The sequence below is a fragment of the Kalmanozyma brasiliensis genome (assembly GCF_000497045.1).
Source record: "Kalmanozyma brasiliensis GHG001 unplaced genomic scaffold PSEUBRA_SCAF9, whole genome shotgun sequence".
Taxonomy (NCBI): Eukaryota; Fungi; Basidiomycota; class Ustilaginomycetes; order Ustilaginales; genus Kalmanozyma; species Kalmanozyma brasiliensis.
Window position 1 is genome coordinate 245,516 of NW_015961992.1, and position 22,079 is coordinate 267,594.

At 57.6% G+C, this 22,079-nt stretch overlaps 10 protein-coding genes across 10 annotated transcripts; 4 read left to right on the forward strand and 6 right to left on the reverse strand.

Moving 5' to 3' along the window:
- Positions 1–39: 39 nt before the first annotated feature.
- Positions 40–909, reverse strand: PSEUBRA_006292 (uncharacterized protein; the record flags this gene model as incomplete). The annotated part of the gene is made up of 1 exon (XM_016439632.1): positions 40–909. The coding sequence occupies one exon, from the start codon at positions 907–909 to the stop codon at positions 40–42; it is 870 nt and encodes a 289-aa protein (XP_016289536.1).
- Positions 910–1,903: 994 nt separating this feature from the next.
- PSEUBRA_006293 (uncharacterized protein) lies at positions 1,904–2,677 on the forward strand (the record flags this gene model as incomplete). The annotated part of the gene is made up of 2 exons (XM_059465798.1): positions 1,904–2,234; positions 2,304–2,677. 2 exons carry the CDS (start codon positions 1,904–1,906, stop codon positions 2,675–2,677), a joined length of 705 nt encoding a protein of 234 aa, XP_059321762.1.
- A 357-nt stretch (positions 2,678–3,034) lies between these two features.
- Positions 3,035–3,608, reverse strand: PSEUBRA_006294 (NADH dehydrogenase [ubiquinone] 1 beta subcomplex subunit 8; the record flags this gene model as incomplete). Its single annotated transcript, XM_016439626.1, has 2 exons — positions 3,035–3,094; positions 3,168–3,608. 2 exons carry the CDS (start codon positions 3,606–3,608, stop codon positions 3,035–3,037), a joined length of 501 nt encoding a protein of 166 aa, XP_016289537.1.
- A 980-nt stretch (positions 3,609–4,588) lies between these two features.
- On the forward strand, positions 4,589–5,509 carry PSEUBRA_006295 (Phosphoesterase domain protein; the record flags this gene model as incomplete). Its single annotated transcript, XM_016439605.1, has 1 exon — positions 4,589–5,509. The coding sequence occupies one exon, from the start codon at positions 4,589–4,591 to the stop codon at positions 5,507–5,509; it is 921 nt and encodes a 306-aa protein (XP_016289538.1).
- A 406-nt stretch (positions 5,510–5,915) lies between these two features.
- PSEUBRA_006296 (Chaperonin Cpn60/TCP-1) lies at positions 5,916–7,538 on the reverse strand (the record flags this gene model as incomplete). Its single annotated transcript, XM_016439630.1, has 1 exon — positions 5,916–7,538. One exon carries the CDS (start codon positions 7,536–7,538, stop codon positions 5,916–5,918), a length of 1,623 nt encoding a protein of 540 aa, XP_016289539.1.
- Positions 7,539–9,183: 1,645 nt separating this feature from the next.
- On the forward strand, positions 9,184–10,240 carry PSEUBRA_006297 (GNS1/SUR4 membrane protein; the record flags this gene model as incomplete). The annotated part of the gene is made up of 2 exons (XM_016439609.1): positions 9,184–9,856; positions 10,005–10,240. The coding sequence occupies 2 exons, from the start codon at positions 9,184–9,186 to the stop codon at positions 10,238–10,240; spliced, it is 909 nt and encodes a 302-aa protein (XP_016289540.1).
- A 638-nt stretch (positions 10,241–10,878) lies between these two features.
- On the reverse strand, positions 10,879–11,733 carry PSEUBRA_006298 (uncharacterized protein; the record flags this gene model as incomplete). The annotated part of the gene is made up of 1 exon (XM_016439623.2): positions 10,879–11,733. One exon carries the CDS (start codon positions 11,731–11,733, stop codon positions 10,879–10,881), a length of 855 nt encoding a protein of 284 aa, XP_016289541.2.
- Positions 11,734–12,061: 328 nt separating this feature from the next.
- PSEUBRA_006299 (Nucleotide exchange factor Fes1) lies at positions 12,062–13,213 on the forward strand (the record flags this gene model as incomplete). The annotated part of the gene is made up of 1 exon (XM_016439599.1): positions 12,062–13,213. The coding sequence occupies one exon, from the start codon at positions 12,062–12,064 to the stop codon at positions 13,211–13,213; it is 1,152 nt and encodes a 383-aa protein (XP_016289542.1).
- Positions 13,214–13,364: 151 nt separating this feature from the next.
- On the reverse strand, positions 13,365–14,570 carry PSEUBRA_006300 (Zinc finger, RING-type; the record flags this gene model as incomplete). Its single annotated transcript, XM_016439634.2, has 1 exon — positions 13,365–14,570. The coding sequence occupies one exon, from the start codon at positions 14,568–14,570 to the stop codon at positions 13,365–13,367; it is 1,206 nt and encodes a 401-aa protein (XP_016289543.2).
- A 2,831-nt stretch (positions 14,571–17,401) lies between these two features.
- On the reverse strand, positions 17,402–21,934 carry PSEUBRA_006301 (uncharacterized protein; the record flags this gene model as incomplete). The annotated part of the gene is made up of 1 exon (XM_016439629.2): positions 17,402–21,934. The coding sequence occupies one exon, from the start codon at positions 21,932–21,934 to the stop codon at positions 17,402–17,404; it is 4,533 nt and encodes a 1,510-aa protein (XP_016289544.2).
- Positions 21,935–22,079: the final 145 nt, after the last annotated feature.

The following is a 22,079-nucleotide window of genomic DNA, read 5'->3' on the forward strand; positions in this document are numbered from 1 at the left end:
TACATCGGCGGACACGTTCTGGGTATATATGCGGAAAGCTCAAGAATCTTCTCGACCGAAGAGCTCCTCGCAACGCTGTCGAGTCTTTGCGATGGCATCGAGCAGGTGCCAGTTCCTCCATTGCGACGTTTTCGAGGTGCCCGCCGTCGTTTGGAGATAGTCGAGCAGCTCCGTCCAATTCATCGCGGACCGATCATCTCCCCAGATCTCCTCGTCGAGCTCCTCATCGTCGAGGTCGGGATCTGCATCGAGCGGAGTATCGGCACTCGCGGCGGTCACTCCTCCTACTTCTTGCTGTCCGGCGTCGGCTGCCGAGGCTGAACCGAGTGACTCCGTTGATGTGGAGCTGCGTTTCGCGAACGCCTTGCTGGCACCGATCTCGCCCTTCTCGACCGCTGAAACGAACCTGCCCAGCACCGTCTCGACCAAGGCTTTGGCCGCAACTGCGCTCTCCTCCACTTCTGTGGGATCGACGATGATCTGTTCCAGATGCTTTTTCGAGATGCGATGCTGGCTCGCCCACCTCCACGATCGGAACTTGGCATAGTCTGCTTCGAACGTCTCCTTGACGATCTGATCCACCAGCTCGTTGAGGTGCTCCTTTGGCTCTTGGGAGTATGCAGGCAGCTGAGGAAACGGCAGCGGCCAAGTGTAGTTCGAGCTGCCACCGCCAGGACGATCTTTGTTCACATGGGCGAGCCTTCGGGCTCTGAGGGCGGCTTGACGGATCGAAGCGGAGGCCTGATTGCGCGGTGATTCGGGGAGGGCGGAAGGGCCGTCCTCGGCGTAACGAGCGAGAGAGTTGAACAGAGTGTAGTGCTTGACGAGGAACGAGTCGACCCGAGCCGTGCGCTTGCGGGCCTGTGTACGAGCTCGACCAGGGAGGAACGAGGAACGAGGGCGGCCCATCTTTGCTTCCCGCCTGCTCGATGGGAGACGGCCCGTCGCTCCGAAGATGACTTGTGCCGGTCGAGGTATGAAGAAGGGTGAGAGCAGTCGAACCACAAGAAGTTTGGTGGTTCAGGGTCCAACGCTTGACACGGTTCACGGCCGAAAAATTGGAACTCCAGCTCACTCCGCACTCACAGCTGCAGGGCAGCACCACCTGCTGCATTGACCAACCTCCAGAATTCTTCTAAACCTCTCCCTTCTGACCTCCTTCAACACCCGCTGCTGCTACCAGCGTCACCAAAGATGATCAGCGACGTGACATTGTCTGCGCTAGCCAACTGGCTCGGCAGTCTCACCATGATCTTGATCGTCTTGTATCACGTAAGTGGCTAAGCAGCTTTGCGCCGATCTTGACAAGAGCGACAACATGCTGACCCGAGACTTGCCACTCGCTTGCCCGTCGTCCGCCCTGCCAATGTCGCAGGCATTGAGCGTCAACGTCAAGAGGAACCAAGAAAGCGCGAGAAGGGTCGCAGCTTCGACATGATCAAGACCATCAAGCACTCTACACGGCTGGCACCGGAAGCCCTATCAAAGCTCATGGACTCTCGCTTCTCTCCTCAAACCTCTCTCCAGCACGATCGGTCTCATCTCATCGTCGACCATAGCGTCGTCTACGAGACCCTGTACATTATCAGCCGCTTCTTCTGCTCGAAATGGGAGCTCAGACATTTGCATCTCTCTCGCATCTTGTGATATTGCGTGCGATATCCAGCTTGTCGGATCTGACGTTTGCGGACTCTCGGTGCTACTATGGAAAGTTGCGATCGAAGTCTACTATGCGATGTGAAGGAAGGCTTGTTCTGAGACCAAGACAATGTTTCGTACATCATTGAGTATCCTGGATAGTCGGAACCCAAGTCTTCCTCTGCCTTCCTGTGTCGTGCGGCGTAATACCGCACGCCTTCTCGGTCTCCGCTTCTCGTCCTCCACACCATCAACGCCGAACATCATGAGCAGCGCCGACCGCAATAGACCGCTCGACCTCTCGTGGGAAGAGCCGCTGCCGCACGCACTCACGCCGACGCGCACCTACCTCTCGACCCCCAGCGCTTCGACCCAAGTAGCCATCGTTGCGATCCACGGACGGGGCGACAGCGCACGTGACTTTGCCGATGCGTTTGTGCCGCACCTACGAGCGTTCTTCGGATCACATCTGCAGGGCGAAATGGACGACAACGAGAACATGAGCGGCGCCGAGACGAGTCCTGAAAGCGGTGGAGCGAGGGTTACGCTGAGAGCGCTGGAGGCGCAGGACGGCATTTGGTTCGGCACACACACACGTAAGTCCGCGACGCAACCGTCCTCATCGGTGTTGAAGAGCTGAGCTGACATGTCAGCGCTTGCAACAGCCAAGGGAGACAGCGACCTCGCCTTCCAAGCTCCCTACGTACACAGCAGCCTGCTCAAGCTCACCCACGAGATCCAGTCGCTCAATCGCATCGGCGTTCCCAACTCGCGCATCGTGCTGGTGGGCTTCAGTCAAGGTGCCATCCTCATCAACTCGTACCTTTTGCGCGCGCTGCAGCTGTTGTCTCAGGACGCGGCACAAGTGAGGGTGCAGAATGGCGAGCTTGAGGGTGCAGAATGGCGAGCTGTGCGAGTCGAGGCTGCCACTGCCAGCGTACTTTTTAGGTTGGGCAGGGACGACCTTGTCCTTCGAGACGACGTTCCCAACTCCGGGATGGCCGTTCTTCTCCAACGCGTCCGCATCTTCCACTTCTGACCCACCCGAGACAGAAGACACGGCTGACGCGGAAAGATACACCATCTGGAGCCACCAGCAATGCGGATCGTCCGACCGCTACTTCACGCAAGCCGAGATCGAGGCCGTCGCAAAGCGCATTTCGGATGCTGCAAGACAATGCCCGTCTGTGTCGGTAAAGGCAACAGCAGAGATGGAGCCGGGCGTACACAGCGTGCTGCCTGGCATGACGGCGAAGCTGATACAGATGGTCGAGCGGGCTGCGTCCTCCTAGTGTCGTCGGTGTCAATGTCTGTATGGTGCGGCTTCCGCGAGATGGTCGATGTAATGTAGATTGCAGGATCGGAAGCACAGTTGTGTATTCGGGTTGAGAACGGTTCACTCGTCGTCGTCGTCCTCCTCGTCTGCCTCTGCGCTGAAGGCACCTTCCTTGGGAGCCTGTGTGAGTTGAAATGTAGATGCGGTCAGAACAATGCGATGATGTATATGACATACAGTAGGCCAAACTTACAGCAACCTGCTCGCCTCCAAGTTCAGCAGCGAGACCGTCTCGAGGGTAAGTCCTTGGCAGTGCGGGCCTCTCCGGAGTAGCAGCGTAGATCGTCGAACCGACGAGCACAACGACGCCGATGGCAACGGCGAATTGACGAAGCGCCGAAGCAGCAGGGACAGCGTGAACGTCGGGCGCCCAGACCGAGAGTACGTCGGCTTGCTCGTGAGGAGTCTCGCCGAAGTTGTGCTTCTCTTGCGGGTCCCACCATCGAGGTGAGTATTTGCGCTGCTGCTGGCTGATGAAGGGAAGGTCGGGGTAGTCGCCCAGCTGGGGATCCTTGGACTGCTGAGCTGCGGCGCGGACGGTCGAGGTCGAGAGCTGGCGAAGGGGGTTCGAAGCGGTTCGGAGCACGGCGCTCGAGCGAGAAGCGCCGGCGACAGCCTGTCGTAGGAGAGACATGATGCTGTGTTGGCGTGAGGTGAAGTCGGTGACGGTGGAGAAGACCTACAGAGCCTGAAAGCGATTGCGATGATGTGCAATCCGTTGAACTCGAATCGGCAGCGACCAAGCGAATTTTGGAACGAGCTGAAGATGTTAAGGCGTCAATGATAATGCGGAGAATTCAAGGGCTCGCTAGGTTCAAAGAGGCATTTGTGATCGATCTGCCTTGTGCAGCAGCTGAGAAGAAATCTGCGCTTAGACCAGCCCGGCTAGGATTGTTAACCGTGTTCTGGAGCTCACTGAGAAAATCAATACAAGGGCTTGTTACCTGCTCCTCATGAGTGTATTCGACTTTTTGGCCATTTTGAAATCAAAATGAAAGGGCTCAGACGCGGTGCAGTCGCGAGACTCGACTCGAAAAATGGACTGAGCTGCAAGCTGGAATTTCCCCTGCCTTTGGCAAGTGGCTCAAGCTTTGCTGTTTTGGCTCTTGGCTCACCCTCTCGCTGGCTGGCTGGCTGGCTGAATGAGCAAGGAACAAAGAGCCACACGGTGGGCCAACCGCAGTCAACGCCATCTTCCGAGCCTGTGTCTGCTGATATCGGCGTGTCTTTGTTTGTCGTCACCATCACCATCACCACGTCTGTATCCCGTTCGAAAGCCTTCGTAACATCGCATCCACCTTCGTCCCGCACAATCACCGCAAAAACATCAATCGGCACGCACACAGTCTCGGCTTGACCTCCAACCTCGACTGCTATCTTTTTGGTCGTTTGAATAGACGCATTCTCGCACGTCCGCAATAACTACCACCCTCTATCACTCGTCCAACACGCTCGCCGGCACGTCTTATTGACATCGTTGCAGCTCCGCGCATCTATACCCATTCCGAATTGCGTCGCAGGTGGATCGATTAGACGTCTCGTTGCTCTCGACCGTTTCAGCAAAACCCCGATACCTACCCGTTCAGCATCTTCTACCCCCTTCGTGCGGACAACATGGTCGACATCACGGAGCAGGACGCGTGGATCGCGCATCTCAGCGAGTGCAAGCAGCTCTCGGAGAACGACATCAAGCGGCTCTGTGACAAGGCTCGCGAGATCCTCCTCACCGAGTCCAACGTCCAGCCCGTCCGCTGCCCCGTTACCGTCTGCGGTGACATCCACGGTCAGTTCCACGACCTCTCAGAGCTCTTCCGCATCGGTGGCAACTCGCCCGACACGAATTACCTCTTCATGGGTGACTATGTCGACCGAGGCTACTACTCGGTGGAGACCGTAACCCTGCTCGTAGCGCTCAAAGTACGATACCGTGACCGCGTCACCATCCTCCGTGGCAACCACGAGTCGCGACAGATCACCCAGGTGTACGGCTTCTACGACGAGTGCCTGCGCAAATACGGCAACGCCAACGTGTGGAAGTACTTCACCGACCTGTTCGACTACCTGCCATTGACAGCGTTGATCGACGATCAGATTTTCTGCCTGCACGGCGGCCTCTCTCCGTCGATCGACACGCTGGACCACATCCGTTCCATCGACCGCATCCAGGAGGTGCCACACGAGGGCCCCATGTGCGACCTGCTCTGGTCCGACCCGGACGACCGTTGTGGCTGGGGCATCTCGCCAAGAGGTGCGGGTTACACGTTCGGTCAGGACATCTCGGAAGCGTTCAACCACAACAACGGCCTCACACTGGTAGCTCGTGCGCATCAGCTCGTCATGGACGGCTTCAACTGGTCGCAGGAGCGCAACGTCGTCACCATCTTCTCGGCCCCCAACTACTGCTACCGTTGCGGCAACCAGGCAGCCATCATGGAGATCGACGAAAACCTCAAGTATACCTTCTTGCAGTTCGACCCGGCCCCGCGCGCAGGCGAGCCGCTCGTCTCGAGGAGAGTGCCGGATTACTTTTTGTAATATCAGTTTGTGCGGAAGTGAAGAAAAGCAGAAAGGCGTACACTTGCAGATGCAATTCAGGTCCCCAGTCGCATGCCTTTGACTGTGCCGTGTTACATCACGATGAGCGAGTGTCAGCTGAAAGTCTCGGAGGCGGTCGCAAAGCCAAGGTGTCAGGGCGACGCCGTCGTAGCCGGGGTCGTGGGCGATGCGGCTGGCGTGTTGAGCACTTTGATGACGGGTTCTGCGACACATCGGTCGTAGTGACGCTCGATCGCAGACCTCATGCAATGGCCAAGAAAGGCGAAAACGCTCAGGCAACCCCAACAGCAAGCAGAACACATATTCCCGAGAACGCAATCAGAACACACGACTGACAATGGTGATCGGACAAACATGATTGCATTCTTTTGAACACCTTCTAGCCCTACTCGATGTTGTGCTGCTCGATCACATCATCGATCTTGAGCACGGCCCTGACCAGCTGGGTCGCCAACAACAACTGCTGCCTCTTGGACACGAGCGGGTCGAATACGCGGCAGTTCTTCATATCGTTGTCGCCTGCACCCATGCAGTCGATGCCCAGCTTGGGGTTCTTCTCGGTGACCTGTCTCGACTTGACCTCTGCGAGCGTCTCGATGGGCGAGTAGCCCGAGTTCTCGGCCAACGCCAGCGGGATAGCGTCCAAGGCCGAGGCAAACGCTCGCATCGCATACTGTTCCAACGATGCGATTTCGTCGGCGGCTTTCGAAATGGCTACCGAGGCGCAGATCTCGGCGGCTCCACCACCGTACACCACGCGGTTGTCGACGACCAGGTTGCGCACCACACAGATGGCATCGTGAAGCGCGCGCTTGGCCTCATCGATGATCATCTTGTTGGAGCCGCGGACGAAGACGGTGACGGCACGTGTGTTGGCACACTCCTCGATGATGAGCATGCGGTCGCGTGTTGTACCGAAGCCGACTTCTCGGACAACGCCGGCGCGACCGAGCTTCTCTGGAGAGAGATCCTCGAATCGAGGAACGATACGGCCGTTAGTGGCGATGGCAATGAGCTCAAGCTCCGGGCCACCGACCCATCGGACGGCGGGCAGCTCGTGCTGGAGCAACAAATGATTAGCCTCGTCGTCGAAACCCCACTGGCAGACGACAAGGTTGGCACCGCAGTCCTTGACCCGCTTGATCATCTCCTCGAACTTTTGTCGCTCGTAGTCCTGCAGCTTGCGGTACTCCTCTACGGAAGTGATGTCGAGCTTGTGCTTGGTCTTGGGACGAGGTGGCTCGAAGGGGCATGTGAGGATGGCGATCTTGGCGTCCTTGACGACGCGGGGCATCTGAGGATGCGACATGTCCTTGTCGATGACAACACCCTGAACGAGCTGTGTGTCCTCTAATCCACCGCCGACCTTTCCGTCGACCTTGATCAGCTCGAAATCCACATCGCGTCGCTTGAGGTCTGCTACCGAGAGCACCGAGTCGACGGCGATCTTGGCAAACTTGTCCGACGCTTTCGAGACGATCTTGGAGCCGAGACATGTCTTTGCGACCTTCATGAGTTCGGTGATGTTATCCTTGTCGAACTCGACGACGTCAGCGACCTTTTCGAGCTCCTGGACGGCGAGATTGCACGCGCGTTCGAAACCGTCTGCGATGCGGATAGGGTGGATGCCTCGGTCGATCAACGCCTCGGACTGTTCCAACAATGCACCTGCAAGCACGACCACACCGGTTGTGCCGTCTCCGATCTCGTCGTCCTGACTCTTGCTGAGCTCGACGAGCAGCTTTGCAATCTGGTGGTCGAGTTCCATGTTGTTCATGATGGTGGCACCATCATTTGTGACCTGAATGTCTCCGTCGGGGCTGATGAGGATCTTGTCGAGACCACGGGGCCCAAGGGATGTCTTGAGGATGTTGGCGACCGTCTTGGCAGCCGAGATGTGGTTCTTGATGGCCTGAATACCGTTCGCGCGGGTCTTCTTGCCCTGTTCACGAACGACGATGAAGGGCCGTCCGTACTCGTCCTGCGCATATGCAATTTGTGGCTCCATGGTGGATATATTTGCGCTCTTGCTGCTGCGAGTCGACCGGCGGAAGAGACGAGGAGCGGTAGATGGCGTCGCTTGTCAAGATCAGAATTCGAGAAGCTGAGCTGTGCGTGTGACTTCTTGTGGGATTGCGCAGAGCGGGTGAAAGTGACAGAGACACGCGCGCCGTTCAAGTCAAAAAGTGTTGCTCACCGCGCTTTTCTTCTTCTTTCTTCCACAGATGAGATTTTTCGAGACACTGTTACACCGTTATATGGGCAGGCATAACTAAAATAGAACAATTATGTAAGGCTGACAGCACAACAAGGTGAGAATCGCGCGAGACTTTGTCTCGCCTTCGCATGGAATGGTCCGCCTACGAGCGCTCGTGTGACACGGAAGATTTCGCTTGGGCCTAGACGGTCAGCGATGCCAGATTTCCACCGGAACGGCAAGGATAAGCGCATACGTCAGAGCATGAGCAAGAGCGGAAAGCTGCAAGGTCGATCCAAACAGTCCAAACAGGTTTGGCGGCAGTTGAATTTCCGGCGTATCGCGCCGTGAGCGCGTCACACACTCGCGAAAACAAACCAACGGGTCTCATTGAGCGACTTGTCGGACTAGAGTGTAAGCAAGCCTTTGTGTTGGCCTGCACGAGATGCCTGTTCGTCTGATACAATTCTGGAGCACTTGAATGATGCTTTTGCTATGATGTGAGTGAGTGAGCAGACTGCTGAATCGCGAACGGCCAATTTCAACGTCGTACCGGATTCATCGTTCCGTGTTTCGTGAGCTCGTGTCTTCTCGCTTAGCAGGCCGCCAACACGTCAAATGTGGAAGCGAACTGGCAAATCCAAAAAAGGCGAGCAGAGTCCAACACTTTGTTGAATCTCGCTTAGCAGCCAGAATTGACCGAAACGTATTGGCCGGATGGGATGGAGGAAAGTGTTTGTTTGCAATACGAGCTTGTTGTTCTTGCACGTCGGCTGGATGGCGGATCGTCTTTGCAGCGCAGGTGTGGATGCAGTTCAAGGTCTCAGACGCTGCGGATCGGACCCGGCGGAGAGCCAAAAGGTACCTGGCAGATCTCGTGACAGGTCTGGTCCTTCTTTTGATCCTGGTGGTAGCGTGGGAAAAAATATGCCGAGGTGCGATAGCCGTGACCGAGGGAAGCATCGACAGCAGCAGACGAGAAGGGCGAGACGACGCAAGACCAAATTTGGAATCATGGCGAATCGCTGGCCAGTCCTCCTCGAGCTTACTCTGCAGAGTTTGCAAGGGTTCTCCTCCTCGTTCGGCATCATTTGCGAGCATGCAGGTCGGATGCAGCATACAGTACAGACACACTCTCCTTCTATAGCTCGCAAAGCACACACGCGTTTGCGTCCTGCGCTTCGCTTTCGGCGTCCGCGGCGGTGTGTGTGCGTGTGTTGCTCTTCGGTTGCGTCACACCGACCGCGTTGAAACAAAGAAAATTCCCGGCCAGAGACCTTGTGTAGTCGAAGTACACCACAAACAGTTCCATCACGAACCTGCTCAAAATTTCACAGTGGGCAAAGGGATCGGCATCCGAACCTTCTCCACTCTTGATCTGTGTCCAACTTTCCTTCTCACCATCATCATCTCCTCCCCACACTCCTTTGAACCGCTTCCTCGCTATCAAGTCACGATGGTCTCGAGCGTGATCTACGACACGGTCGTGGCCGCCATCCCGGCCCACATCAAGGCGCAGACCCCCGTCCATCTCTTGGCATGGATCCCGGGCAAGTCGCCACTCTCGACGGTGCCTTCCATCGTTGCCGCCGTCATCACTTATCTCGCCGTCATCTTCGGTGGTCGCGAACTCATGAAGAACCGCGCTCCTTTGACCACCAGCATCAAACTGCCTTTCCTGGTGCACAACCTCGCGCTCACCTTCGGATCGGGTCTCCTGCTCGCGCTCATGCTCGAAGAGGTCGTTCCCATCGTTCGTCGCAACGGCCTCTTCTACGGTATCTGCGGTGAGGGCGCCTGGACCATGAAGCTCGAGACCTACTACATGATCAACTACTACTTCAAGTACTGGGAGCTCGTCGACACGGTCTTCCTCGTCCTCAAAAAGAAGCCTCTCCAGTTCCTCCACGTTTACCACCACTCGGCTACCGCCGTGCTCTGCTTTTCGCAGCTCCACGGAAAGACGTCGGTCTCGTGGGTCGTCATTTGCCTCAACCTCGCCGTACACGTCTTGATGTACTTCTACTACGCCCTCACATCGCTCAAGATCCCGTGCCCATGGAAGAAGTCGGTCACCACAGCGCAGATCACCCAGTTTGTCATCGACCTGGTGGTTGTATACTATGCAGGTACGCCTCAGAAACCCCTCCACTTCCGATCGTCAGTCGCTCAGAGACCCCTTCTCTGCGCCCTGGCGGGTCGGTGATGCCCTCTTCGTTGGGGCGAAAAGGAATGTATGATACTGATACTGATACCTGGTGGTTGTATACTATGCAGCTTACTCCTATTTCGCATCGACCTATGCTCCTCATCTTCCTCACCACGGCACTTGCGCGGGCAAGGAGCACGCCGCTGTCTCAGGAATCGTGTGCCTTACTAGCTACCTGTTCCTCTTCATCGCCTTCTACCAGAGGACTTATGCCAAGGACAAGGCTCGTAGGGCGGCTGCGGCTAAGCAGAACGGCCAGGCGAACGGTAAGGCCAACAAAAAGGTCAACGGCAAGGCACGCTAAGTTGCTGCACCACAGAGCTGCCGCTGCGCTACGACACAAGCCGAAACGCAACCTTTCCCGTGCAGCACAACAGAGCTCTGCTTCCGCTGTAGCAGCAGACCGCAGAGTCTGCCGTCTCCCGTCTACAGTGCAATGCAGCACAAACTCAACCCCCATCTTGACCGGAGCGCAACAGTGCTTCGGCCGGCTCGTCTGTACATACACCACCAACACACGCTCTCTTGCTCCATTTGGCCACTCATTTGTACTCTTTACTCTGGCACTTTACACAATTTACCAATCGAGGCGCTTTCAATCGGATCGTCGTACTGGCTTGTTTTTCGCAAGACACAGCGGACCCAGCTATATTGTGATCCATCTGAGACGTCTCCGTCTGTCCGGTCCATGCTGCGCATAGCCGTCGGCCCCCTGATTTCGTCTCCGTAGGAAATCCCAGCCGACGCTTCTCCAACACGACCATCCGATGTTCTCTCCTCCATCCTATAATTCAGCCAGTCGCAACTAGATTCACGGTCTGCAGCTGCCCCTCACGCGTTTCCCGCCGTCTCTTCCTGCAATACGCTCTCACCTTCCGATCAACTCACGCACACCAACCTTTGCGCTGCCATTCCGCAGCCGTACGATGTCTGCATCCCCTTTCATGAATTGCTTCTGATTCTCCGTGACACTATCGAGTGTGACGCTGGTGCCGGGCTTGAGGTCCACATCTTGAGCCGGTACAATGCAATCCCCAGTGGCGCAGTGAGATGCGACCGCCTTGCTCGGTATACTTTCTCCGCATATTCCACTGTTGCATTGCCGTCTGGTTTGCTCTCGGCACTTGTTTCCCCTGGTGTGAGACCACGCATGGCCGACCGGAAGCGGTCCGCCTGGGCCACATCCTTGAACGTCGGCTTGAAGCTCGGCTTCGTGCCCAATACTCCTGCATCGTCATCTCTTCCCTTCTCGCCCTTCGCCGCGATTTGTATCGAGAACGCCCAGTCCTCCCCTTCTCCCGAGGCATCGAACAAATCCAATCGTCTCCTTCCCCTAAACCTCCTCTCTAACAGCTCAGCCTCCTGCACCACCCTTTCCGCCAATTGCCGCTCCACCAGCTCCTCCATTCCCGCAAGCAACGTCGCTTCCGAGCTGACAATCTTGTAGCTGGCCTTCTTGTGCAGCTGCGCATAGACGCGCGGGTCGAGCGTCACCCACAGTCCCTTGTCCGGTTTCTTGCGCGCGAATTTGGGGTGCAGGATTTGATCAGGGAGCATGACGATGCGTTCGGAGCCGGCTCGTTTTGACTTCGATGGGATAGCGGTGGTGCTGTTGGGGAGGGTGACGGGTTTGAGTTGCAGCATGAGCGATGTTGGCAGGATGCGTGAGGTGACGATGCATTTTCGGAGGGGAGCAGCGAGCATCTGCAGGTGCAAAGAGCCAGACCAGCGGGCTTCGAGTGCTGTTAGATGGGCTTTCGCTGCGCCCGCAAGTGGAGCTGCTATACGACTGGCCATAATGATTTTGCCGGTAGGCTGTCCGGCATCGTGCTCACCACAAGACGGCAGATGGTGTGAAGAGCGGTGCGAAGAAGAGGGGAGGAAAGATTGAAGATTGGACCCTGACCCGATGGAGGTAGCCTCCACACCCGATTCAGCGACCGAGACCCGAAAACGTCCAAAAATTTCTGCGAAGTGGCAACGCTTCCACGATGCTCGACCGCCTTCCTCCTCGTAGACTGCATCACTGTCGACTTCACTCAGCTCTGAATCATCGACGACCCTTCCTCTTCCCTCCATCACTGATCCAGCAACGATCTCGCTCCACACGAATCCAACATCAACCATGTCGAACGATCGCAACGCACAGGAGCTCCTCAAGTGGGGTCTGTCGCACTCGACTGCCGTCACCTCCGCCGGCGGGCCCTCCGTCGAGCAGATCTCTTTGGACATCGAATCAGGTCGTCGCCCCGACCTTGCCGACCCGCATCTCTACGACGCGATCATGGGCAAGTCGGAAGCCCAGATGATGCGCGAAGAGCTCTCTGTCGCCGTCGACCCCTCTCGTACGGTCGAAGACCGCTGTACCGCACTGGACAACTTCGAGATGCTCATCGAGCAAATCGACAATGCGAACAACATCACCAGCATGCGCATGTGGCAGCCCATCATCTCGCTGCTCTCGGCGAGCGAACCCGAGATTCAGACGGCGGCAGCGTGGATTTTGGGCACGGCGGTGCAGAACAACGATAAGGCGCAAATGGCCGTCTTGGAGTACCAACCGGTGGGCGGGCTGTTGGATCTTCTGCAGAGCTCGGAGGAGGAGGTGAGGGCGAAAGCGATGTACGCGCTTAGCGGACTGCTGAAGCATAACCCAGCGGCCATGGATCAATTCGACAAGTTGCACGGGTGGAAGACGCTTCGCCTGGCATTGCTCGATCCCAACATCGGTCTGCGTCGCAAGACCGCGTTCCTCATCAACGCACTCCTCTTCCAAGATCCCAACTCGTTCGAAACCACCCCAGCGAGCACAACACGGAGCACAGCAACAGCCGTAGCACCCGTGCCCAACTCAGGAGCACCAGCAGTACCACTCGAACAGCCCCCGGCAACCCACACCTCGATCCCCCACCCCAACGTCCCCCGCGCCCTCCTCTCCTCAGGCACCCTCCTCACCCTCCTCTCCTCCCTCCTTCCCCCACACCACCCGGGAGCAACCGAAACGGCCCCTTCCGGCCCCGACGGCGACAGCGACCCACGTACAGACCTTGACTTTGCCGAAAAAGCCACCACCGCCGTGCTCAGCTTCACCGCCAAGTTGCCCAGCGCAGGCGTGCAGGTGCTCGACGAGAGGTCCGCCGAGCTGTTCAGAGCCCTGCTGGTCGAGCTGCAGGGCAGACCGCTCGACGAGGCCGACGGCGCCAAGACCAGGTGGGAGGAGTTGGGAATTGATACTGCCGATTTCGAGGCGTTCAAGGCCAAGGTTCAGGGTGTGTAGGTGCAAGCAATCACATCTGCTGTTGGTTCAATCGCAATCGATTTCATCCCACTTCTGGTTTCACTCTCTGTGACTTGCTGTGTTTGCAAAGGCTTGTCGAACGTGGATGCTGTGAGATGAAATTGAGGTCTGTGACATTGAGGACCGTCGCTCAGAAGTCGAAGCTCCACAACGACGGCGCGGAACCGGGCGAGGCATTCCGAGCTGCCGCCGCCACCGCCGAAGAGGACGACTGGAACGGAAGCGCAGGCAAGCTGACCCGGTCGAACGCATCCGCTCGACACAGCGGACACGTCTTAGCCGTCTGGAACCACGTCTTGATGCAATCGGCGTGGAAAGCATGGCAGCACTTGTCGATGCTCATGAGCAAGTCCGAGTCGAGATAATCTTCGCGGCAGATGGGACACATGGTGTCCCTCGCATTCGAAGGCGGCTCCACCTTCTGCTTGCCCTTGCCCTTGCCCAACAGCGGAGGGGACAAACTGTCACGCAGTCGACACGACCCGCCGTCCCACTTACCATACTCGCATGTCGGCAGCGCATCGATCAGACTCTGCGGCACGCCCACGTCCGCAGCGCCCAGTCGCTCGCTCAGCTGCATCAGGCCCTCGTACGAGTTGAGCTCGGCCCACTCTTCGTCCGCGATAAAGTTGCGTGCGTCCAAGGCGAGGTGCGGAGCGTGGCCGAACAGGCTCGAGGTCGAGGAGGCGGGCGGAAGGTGGAGCTGTCGGAGGTGAGGATTGGATGCAAGCGCTTCCGACTCGATCGCCATGCGTAGCAGTGGACCGTGAACGTCGCCGGCCATCCATTCGTCGAGCATGCTGTCGTGGCTCATGAGACGACCAAGGTATTGAAGTGCAGATTCGTCCTCGTTCCTTTCGCGGCGCAAGAAGGCCGATAGCGGCCCGCCCCGAGAGCTAGGAAGTCCTGCAGGCTGTCTGGATTCGGCGCTCGGACTCTCGGCGAATGGTTCGAAGCGCGGCCGGGCCGGAGCAGTGGCTCGCTCAGGATGATGTGAGGGCGTACGAAGCCCGAAGGAAGTCCTTCTCCAGGGAGCAGCATCGCGCTGTCGAGTCGGTTCGACGATCGGCCCTTCTGTCGATTCGTCTCCATATCGACGAAGGCGGGCGCTGCCTGCGCGCTCGGCCTCCTCTGAAGCATTTCGCCCTGCCTCGGTCCCGTCTTCAAGTCTGGATCTGAACGAACGGCGGGCGAACCTGTTGCCTTGGTGACCGAATGGACGATGCACAGCGCCAAAGTCATCCGCAGCGAAACGATCACCGCTCGCAGCCTGCGGAGCCACCGGGTCGAGGAGGTGGGGCCTACGACTGCTCAACGGAGCAAAGTCCGTCGCCATGTCGGCGGGGTGAGCGCCGCGAATATGCGCTTGTTCGGCATGAGCTTCTCTTTGCGTCGAAGCATGGCCGCGAGAGAAAATGCCAAAGGTTCGCATTCTGTCCTCGAATATGTGTGTCGGCGGCGGTTCCAGACCTCCACGATGAAGGTAAGATCGTCTGGACGTCGCTGCATCTGCAGCCTGCTGTTGGTCATGCTGAGATCGATCCGAGGCAGGTAAGAGGTTGCGCCTGCGCAGACTGCCCGATGTCCGTCCATGCTGAGCGACTTGGCGTGGGTCGTTGGTCTCTGCAGCTGCAGCAAATGGCACAGTGAGGGGAGAAGCAGTGCGCACGTACGGCAACTGTGGAGCATGACGCTGCGACATTGCATCGGGGGACGTCTGCCCTTGCTCATTCCGTGAAGGATTCGCTGCGCTCGAGGCAAAGGAAGTGTGCACAGGACTATCGGACCGACCTCCAAGCCTAAGGTCGACTGCTCTGGCAAAGTCGGACATGAATGACGTGTCAGACGCTTGGCTGCTGGGACGGGCGAGATAGTCTGTAGCCTCTGCGGCGGGAACATTGCGCAGAAGATCAGCGTCTCTGACATAGAACCCTCTGCGACGTCGAATTGTACTGCTAGAGCGCTGCGCTCTAGTGCTGTCGAGGAAGGCGGATCGTCGCTGGGAAAGATCAGAATTCGGCTGTTCTGTACGAAGAGCAGACTCTTCCGTGGATGACGAGGGGACACCCAGGGTTGAGCTTGCTTCGAAGGCTCGGATATCACTTGTGCTGCTGTTGACGAGCAAAGACGCACGACGAACGTGTGTCCCGGTATGTGAGGACGCATTGACGCGGGAATCTTCCGAAGCTGGAGGATCTGCAGTGAAATGATCGACAGATGCTACAGAAGTTTCGCCTTGACGATCTTGACGTCGAGAGCGTCGCTTCTTGTTTGCCGTGTTCAGACGGGCCTGCATCACGCTCGAAGGTGCCGCTGTGACGACTTCGCTCATCCTGGTATCCAGGTGAAATCTGGACGACGAAGCGCACGCATGGCTGCTTGGAAGCAGAAGAGTGCGATGACGAGGCGAGTTTGAGGGAGATGAACCTAGCTCGCGAATCGTTCGCTTGAGAGAGCCGTCATCGTGGAATGATGGCTCGGTGCGTCGATCAACTGAACCTGTCGCTGACTGGCGAAGCGGGCGTGAGACTGCTCGAGAGCTCGAGATAGTTGCCGAGTCTTGATGGTGATCGTCTTGGCCGTATAACGAAAAAGTCGCTTCGAGATCGACGGATTGCTGCCTTGCTTTGCCTTTCCTGTCCGAACGATCGATCGATTTGCTGGTACGTTGGGTGGAACTGGAGGTGTCAACGGGACAGCGGCTTGCGTCCGGATGACCGGGTTCGGCAGCTTCGAAGCCAAGGAGCTGGAGGTCGTCGTCTGAGTAAGTGTTAGCTCGTGCTTTGCCCTTATCTTGGCATCGGTACAGCGAGCTGCTGTGCTCGGGAGCACGAATGCCTGTGGATGGCGATGGGGCGGAGATGGCAGAGTGATACATGACTGAGTGTCAAGAAGGTGAAGCCTTTGACTAGAGACTTATCTGACGTCGTTCTCGGTCATGAGGCTCGATGCTTTCTGACAAGGCAGCCGAACGCCGAGATGAGAAAGCCGAGGTTGCCTGCCTGACCGAGCGCTGATGGCAACTTGAGCAGCCCTGTTGGTCGAAGTCTTGCAAGGAAACCGTATAACCACAATGTCAATGTGGGGCTGGCTGGCGATGAGTTGGAAGAGGAGAGGCAAAGCAGATAGCCTCGCTCGGAGCTGGAAACGAGTTCCCACTGTGGGTCTTGCTCAGCCTCTTCGAGCGTAAAGAGAGAGCGGTGCTGTAGGATGTGACTCGCAACAAAGAGGGACGGGCCAGGCCGGGCCATGTGACAATACGAGGAGAGCGCTTCAGCAGACAATGTCACTTTGCATCAGCCCCACTCTTCAAAGTCACAGTTGCTCCTGTTGCAAGCCCAATCTCTCGAGTCCGTGATTGACCCTCGATCGGTATCTTGCCGAGTGGCTTTTGTGACTGATGTGAAGCCGTGAAGCCTTGCTCGGCATCGATTCAGGGTCCAAATCACAAAAAGTTGGCCAGATGTGACGTTGTTGGCACTTTAGCGCGCACGCCTGCATGCATGCGTGCATGCCAGAGGGTAAAAGGGTCCATCATGCTCACTCTCTCGAGAAATCACACGATCCTTCGTTCCCTTTGACCGATCCTTAAGGGGAAGAGCGGGACCGTTCTTGCATCAAAGGCGGTGGGTGCATGATAGGCGACATCGTTCGCCGATAGGAGCTACTGCAAGCTCGTCTGTGTAAAGCCTGTACTTCGACTCGATAGCTGGCTTAGGAAACTCGAAGATTGGACACAGGGGCTGGTGGGAGAGATACGCTTTCCCACTAGTCAGCCGTGAGCTCATCCTGTGTTGCTCTCCGGCCTACTGAGCCGAGATTGCTTGCCTTACCTCTCGCAGCATCATGAACATGACAAGTGGCCTCATAGGGCTCAGCGCTCTCGTCTCGGTCTTTCCGTATTCCGCCATTCCCTTGTCTTTGTGCGGAATAACGGGTTTTAGGTCCACATTTCACTTGTGACATTTCAGCGCCGCCCCGTCCGTGTCTCAATCCACAAAGCCGCACGCTTGGCCCTTCGACCAGCCCAGACAGTCTTTCTAGGAGGCCTGCACAATCGAGAGCTCGGTCGAGTGACGGTATGATAAACTAAATTGTAGGATACAAGTTGTTCGCGACGAGGCATAGTCTTATCTTTGTGCAGAGCAGTCAGAGCTCGACAGACTGCTAGCTGTCCGAATGAGCCTCGTTCATGATCGCCAACCTCGACTTGCCTAGCGGCGTAGCAGCACCGCTATGGAAATCCAGCGACACCTGGCACCACCTGTCCTGCAGCCACGTCACACTCCACGTCCCCTCTACCGCCGCCCAGATGCTGTACTTCTTCTCCAAAATCCCACTGACCGTGTTGGTCTCGAGCACCTTGGGTCTCGCGTGCGTGTCCACCGGCTCCGTCCGCTGATACGTAAACGAGAACGGCGGGACACCTTTGAAGTTGAAGATGATCTCGGCCTGGTTGCCCTCGCGGAGGTCTTCGACAAAGTGATTGCCTTCCGAGATGCGCACGTTGGGCAGGTCGTGGATCGTCTTGACCATGTCTTGCGAGACGCGGGCGTCCACGTCGCGTCGACACTGGTTCTGTTGGTGGGCGACACTCTTGATCGTTAGCACGCCTGGCTTCTCAGCGACGCGAGAGAACTCGGCGGTGGTTACGGCGGCTTGCGCCGATTTGCCGTTGAACTCGTACGACACGGTCCATGGCGGGCTGCCCTGCAGCGAGAACTCGACCATCTCGCCGATACAGTAGTCCTCTCGCGTCGACACGGGAGCAATGTCGGCCGTCTCGGCCACTTCGATCACCATCGTCTTGTCATCCTGTCCTGAGCGCTTGCTGTCCTGCATCGGAGCAGTCTCACACTTGTTGGCATCCGTGATCTGAACAATGCGGACCGACCAGAGACCCTTGCTGCTGAAGGCAAACTCTTTGCCACCGAGGTCGAGCTTGTACTCGTTTGTCTTGATGCCACTACGAGTGAAGCGATAGCTGCCTGCGCTCGACGTCGAGCTCGAGCCAGCATGAGCCACCTCGAAAGAGACTGTGAAGGGTGCTTGGCCTTGCAGCTTCAGCGTCGGCGGGCTTTCCAGTCGGTTGAGACCATCACCTACACAGAGAGAAGGCTTGCGGTGCTTCGACGATGTGCTGGCGAACGACGCGCCAGGCAGCGGCAACACCATCTGTTCCAGCCGCCTCGGTGACTCTGTCGAGAATTCCTGCAGACGCGACGGCGGGTACACAGCATCGCCGACGCTGTTGATCACGTACGTGTGCCAGCCTGGCAGCGCAGTCGAGAGCTCGAGGTTCGTGCTGCCGAGTGCGGAAGTGAAGGCAGTCTTGCGACGCTTGCCGTGCAACGACACTTCGTGAGCGGCCGAAGCCAGAGGCGCGGCGGCCTCTGGCTCGCTGCTGGCACTCCACGATGGTGCAATGTGCTCGTACTCGACGTCGACAGGGAAGTGTCCCGACATGACGATGTCGACCGAGTCGGGTTGGCCGCGACAGACTGGAGCGCGAATAAGGCTACCGTTGCGTGCTGACTCGCCAGCGTCGTTGGCGAACTGGACATGTGGCTGCGGTCGCACGCTGATGCGGAAATCCTCCTGGCCTTGAAGCACCAGTCCTGGACAGTGATTGTCACGGATTTGTTTGATCTTGTACAGACCAGGATGCTCAGCCAAAAGCTCGGCGTCGACGTTCTGCACTGAAGCGGTGAGATCGACCTCTTCGGCAGACTCGTTGGCTTTCCACGAGTAATCGACGTGCCACGGACCTTGGCCGCTGAGGCGGATAGGAAGTTTTGCGGGCTTGCCTTGAAGCACCTCAAGGTGGCGACCGGCCTTGTCTGCCTTGATCGGGAGGAACCCGACGCTCGGCTGCACCCTTCGAACTTCGACGTTGAGATCTCGCGTGGCCAGCGATTTTTCGCATCCTCGTGCATCACGAATTTTGACCAGACTGACGGTGACCAGACCACCCGAGGCGGCCACCGACTTGGGAATGTCGATCTTGAGTGTATGCAGCGACTGTGTGATGCCTTCGACCACCTTGGTCTCGACGCTATCGGCAGCTCGAACGGAGTAGGTGAGATCCCAAGGACCCGCCCCACTGAATCGGACATCCGCCTCGGCCTGCTTGCCACTGCAGCTCTGCATCACTGCCCGGTCGTCATGGGCGCGGATGGGCGCGGTGAACTCGGCACTCGACAGCGGATGGAAGACCTGTGTGAATGACGGTCCGTCCAGCGGAATGCCACGATAGTTGCTGTCGTGGAGCTTGACGAACTTGTATGTGACCGCACCATCGACATCGGGGCGGAAGTCGAGCTCATCGCGGGTCTGGTCGAAGATGGTTCTGACCTTGCGCTCAGGATGGCGACCCTCCTTAGTCACCTCGTACTCGAGCTGGAAGGGAGGGTTGCCCGTGAGTACCGACATTGCCTTGACACCGACTGGACCAGCACATCGATCTTCGATACTGCTGAAGTTGATGTCGGCGGTCGGGGGAGGCACGTCGACTACCTCGCACGTCCAGGGTGAGCCAACTTCTCCTGCGCAGAACGGCCCTGTGATGTCGTCGATGCGGTATGTACCGGGCTTGTCGACAGTGAAAGGCACGCGAGAGCTGTGCGCAGGCAAGCTGAGCTGCATCTCGGTCGGCTTGGCAGCTTCACGGGCCCAAAGACCTTTGCCAGCAGCGCTGTTGTCTGGCTCGAAGGAGATCTTGACGTCCCAATCCCCGCCTTGCTCGAGGTCCGGGCTGGACTGCATAGTGAGCTCGATACCTTTGGCGTTTCTCAGGAGTGCGAGGGGGTGGCCCGGTCGACACTGCCTTGAATCGAAGGCGACGTTGCGGCGGGTGTGAACCACGACAGACTGCTGGTAAGTCGCCGTAGACTCGCCGTCGCCTTTGATCTTCTTTCGAGCCTTCTGCGTGAGCGAGAGACCTGCATGGCGATCAGCATGGACAGCGACACGGTTACCGCACGCATCGGTGACGCTCTCCAGTGCGTATGTGTAGTTGCCCGGTTGCTCGAGATCGATGCTGCTGAGCGGCATGTCCACGTCGACCGAGACTGCCCACGAGAAATCCTCGGAATTCGCGTCGTTGCGACGGGAAGCAGCTCGAAGGCGCTCACGTGCAAGCGCAAGCCTTTCTGTCGGCGAGAGAAGCGCTTCTGCTTCGGGCAGGAGAAGAGGCGAGGTGTGATGAGGAGGCGAGATGCGGGAGATTTTGCGCGTGTTGTCCTGGCGTGAACTTTGACGACTCGATCCACCAGCAGATGGCAAAGGATCAAAGACGCGACGATACTCGAGCTCAAGGGGCGCAACGCCGCTGACCTGAGCGGCAAAGTCGGCGCGATCTCCAGGACACTTGTGCTGTGTCTGAAGCGAGCTCGTCAAGCTGTCCGCTGCAGACGCAGCTGGGATGAGCTTGGTGGTTGGGCAAGATACGACGAGCGCTTCCGAAAGTGAGATACGTGCATCATTGCGAGACTTGTCCAGTACGCGCTCAAGCCGAATGCGGCCGGGCTGGGTTACTGGCAGGTGCCACAGTAGCTGCTGGCCGTTGCGATTTGATGGCAGTCGCTTGGTCTTTGGAGTGTCGAGGCTGGCGGATCGTTGACCCATCGATTGTGCGCGGCGTTCAGCGCGGATACGAGCTCTCTCTGCGTAGGAAACCCCGCGGAGCAAAGAGGAGGGATCATCGAGCGCATCCTCGTCGTCCAGCAGGTCGTTTTCGCGACTACCTTGCTTCGAGGAGCGTGTTCGAGCTGCAGCGTTGATGGCGTTCAGCTCGTCGTCTCCACGATCACTGTTGGAAGCACCGAACGGGATGAGATGGTCGACGCTGACATTGAAGTAGGTCGGCTGCCCCGTCGCAAAGTCGGTGATAGAGTATTGAAGCAGGTCGGGATGCGCGTTGCTGAAGAGCACGGGCACCGTGACTTGAGGCGTGTGCAGTCCAACGCAATAGCAGGCACTCGAAGGCAGAAGTTTTGCAGTGCTGTGAGGGAGGATGTGGATGGTGTGCTGGCCGAGAATGTGGCTTTTTGGGTGAATGAGGTCACGGATGCGAACGTGTCCTTCGTTGATGGAGAGTTGGCGACTGAGCACGTCTGGGAACACACCAGCTGCGGGCACACTGAGGCCAAACAGGGACGCTGCTACCGAAAGGATGTTGAGCAAGCCGTTGAGCGACAAGATGAGCGGGTTGGTGGATGCTGAACCCAAAAGTGTCGCGTCTACGGCGGAGAGCGCGGTGAAGATGACGACGTAATGGACGTAGGTGAGCCCGACTGTCTTTGGCGGCTGGAGTACAGGGTGTTGCTGTTTGCCGTTGATAGTCGATGGCGCTGCTTTTGCTGTTGCGAGGCGTGGATCCAGCAGAGGAATGCCTAGGCGGGAGAGCACAAAGAGGATTGCAAAGTTGAGGAAAAGCGCTGTTGAAAGAGACAGGCCGCTTGAACCATTTTGGAACGCTATTGAGGATCTTGATGTGGTTGGTGTGGATGATAATAGCTGACGGAAGATGCTTGAATATTTCCAAGCCTGAACAAGAACCGCAGTGCCAACGGCGTAGAAGCGTTGAGATGGCGCGTCGATTGTGGAGAAGGAGATCAAAGGCTGGACCGCGATTGTCGGCGGCTGCGATGCAGCAGATGGTGCCTGCGCCGTTGCAGCAGGCTTCATTTCGTCCACCATGATGAGCTGCTGCCGTCACTGACCGTTCGATCGTCGTTACAACGACGTTACGTGGCTGTTGCTCAGACAGCTGATGTCATGGGACGCGTCCTGAGAAGAGCTGGTGCTCAGTACGCGGAACGATGCGGCGACGATCGCGAGAGCG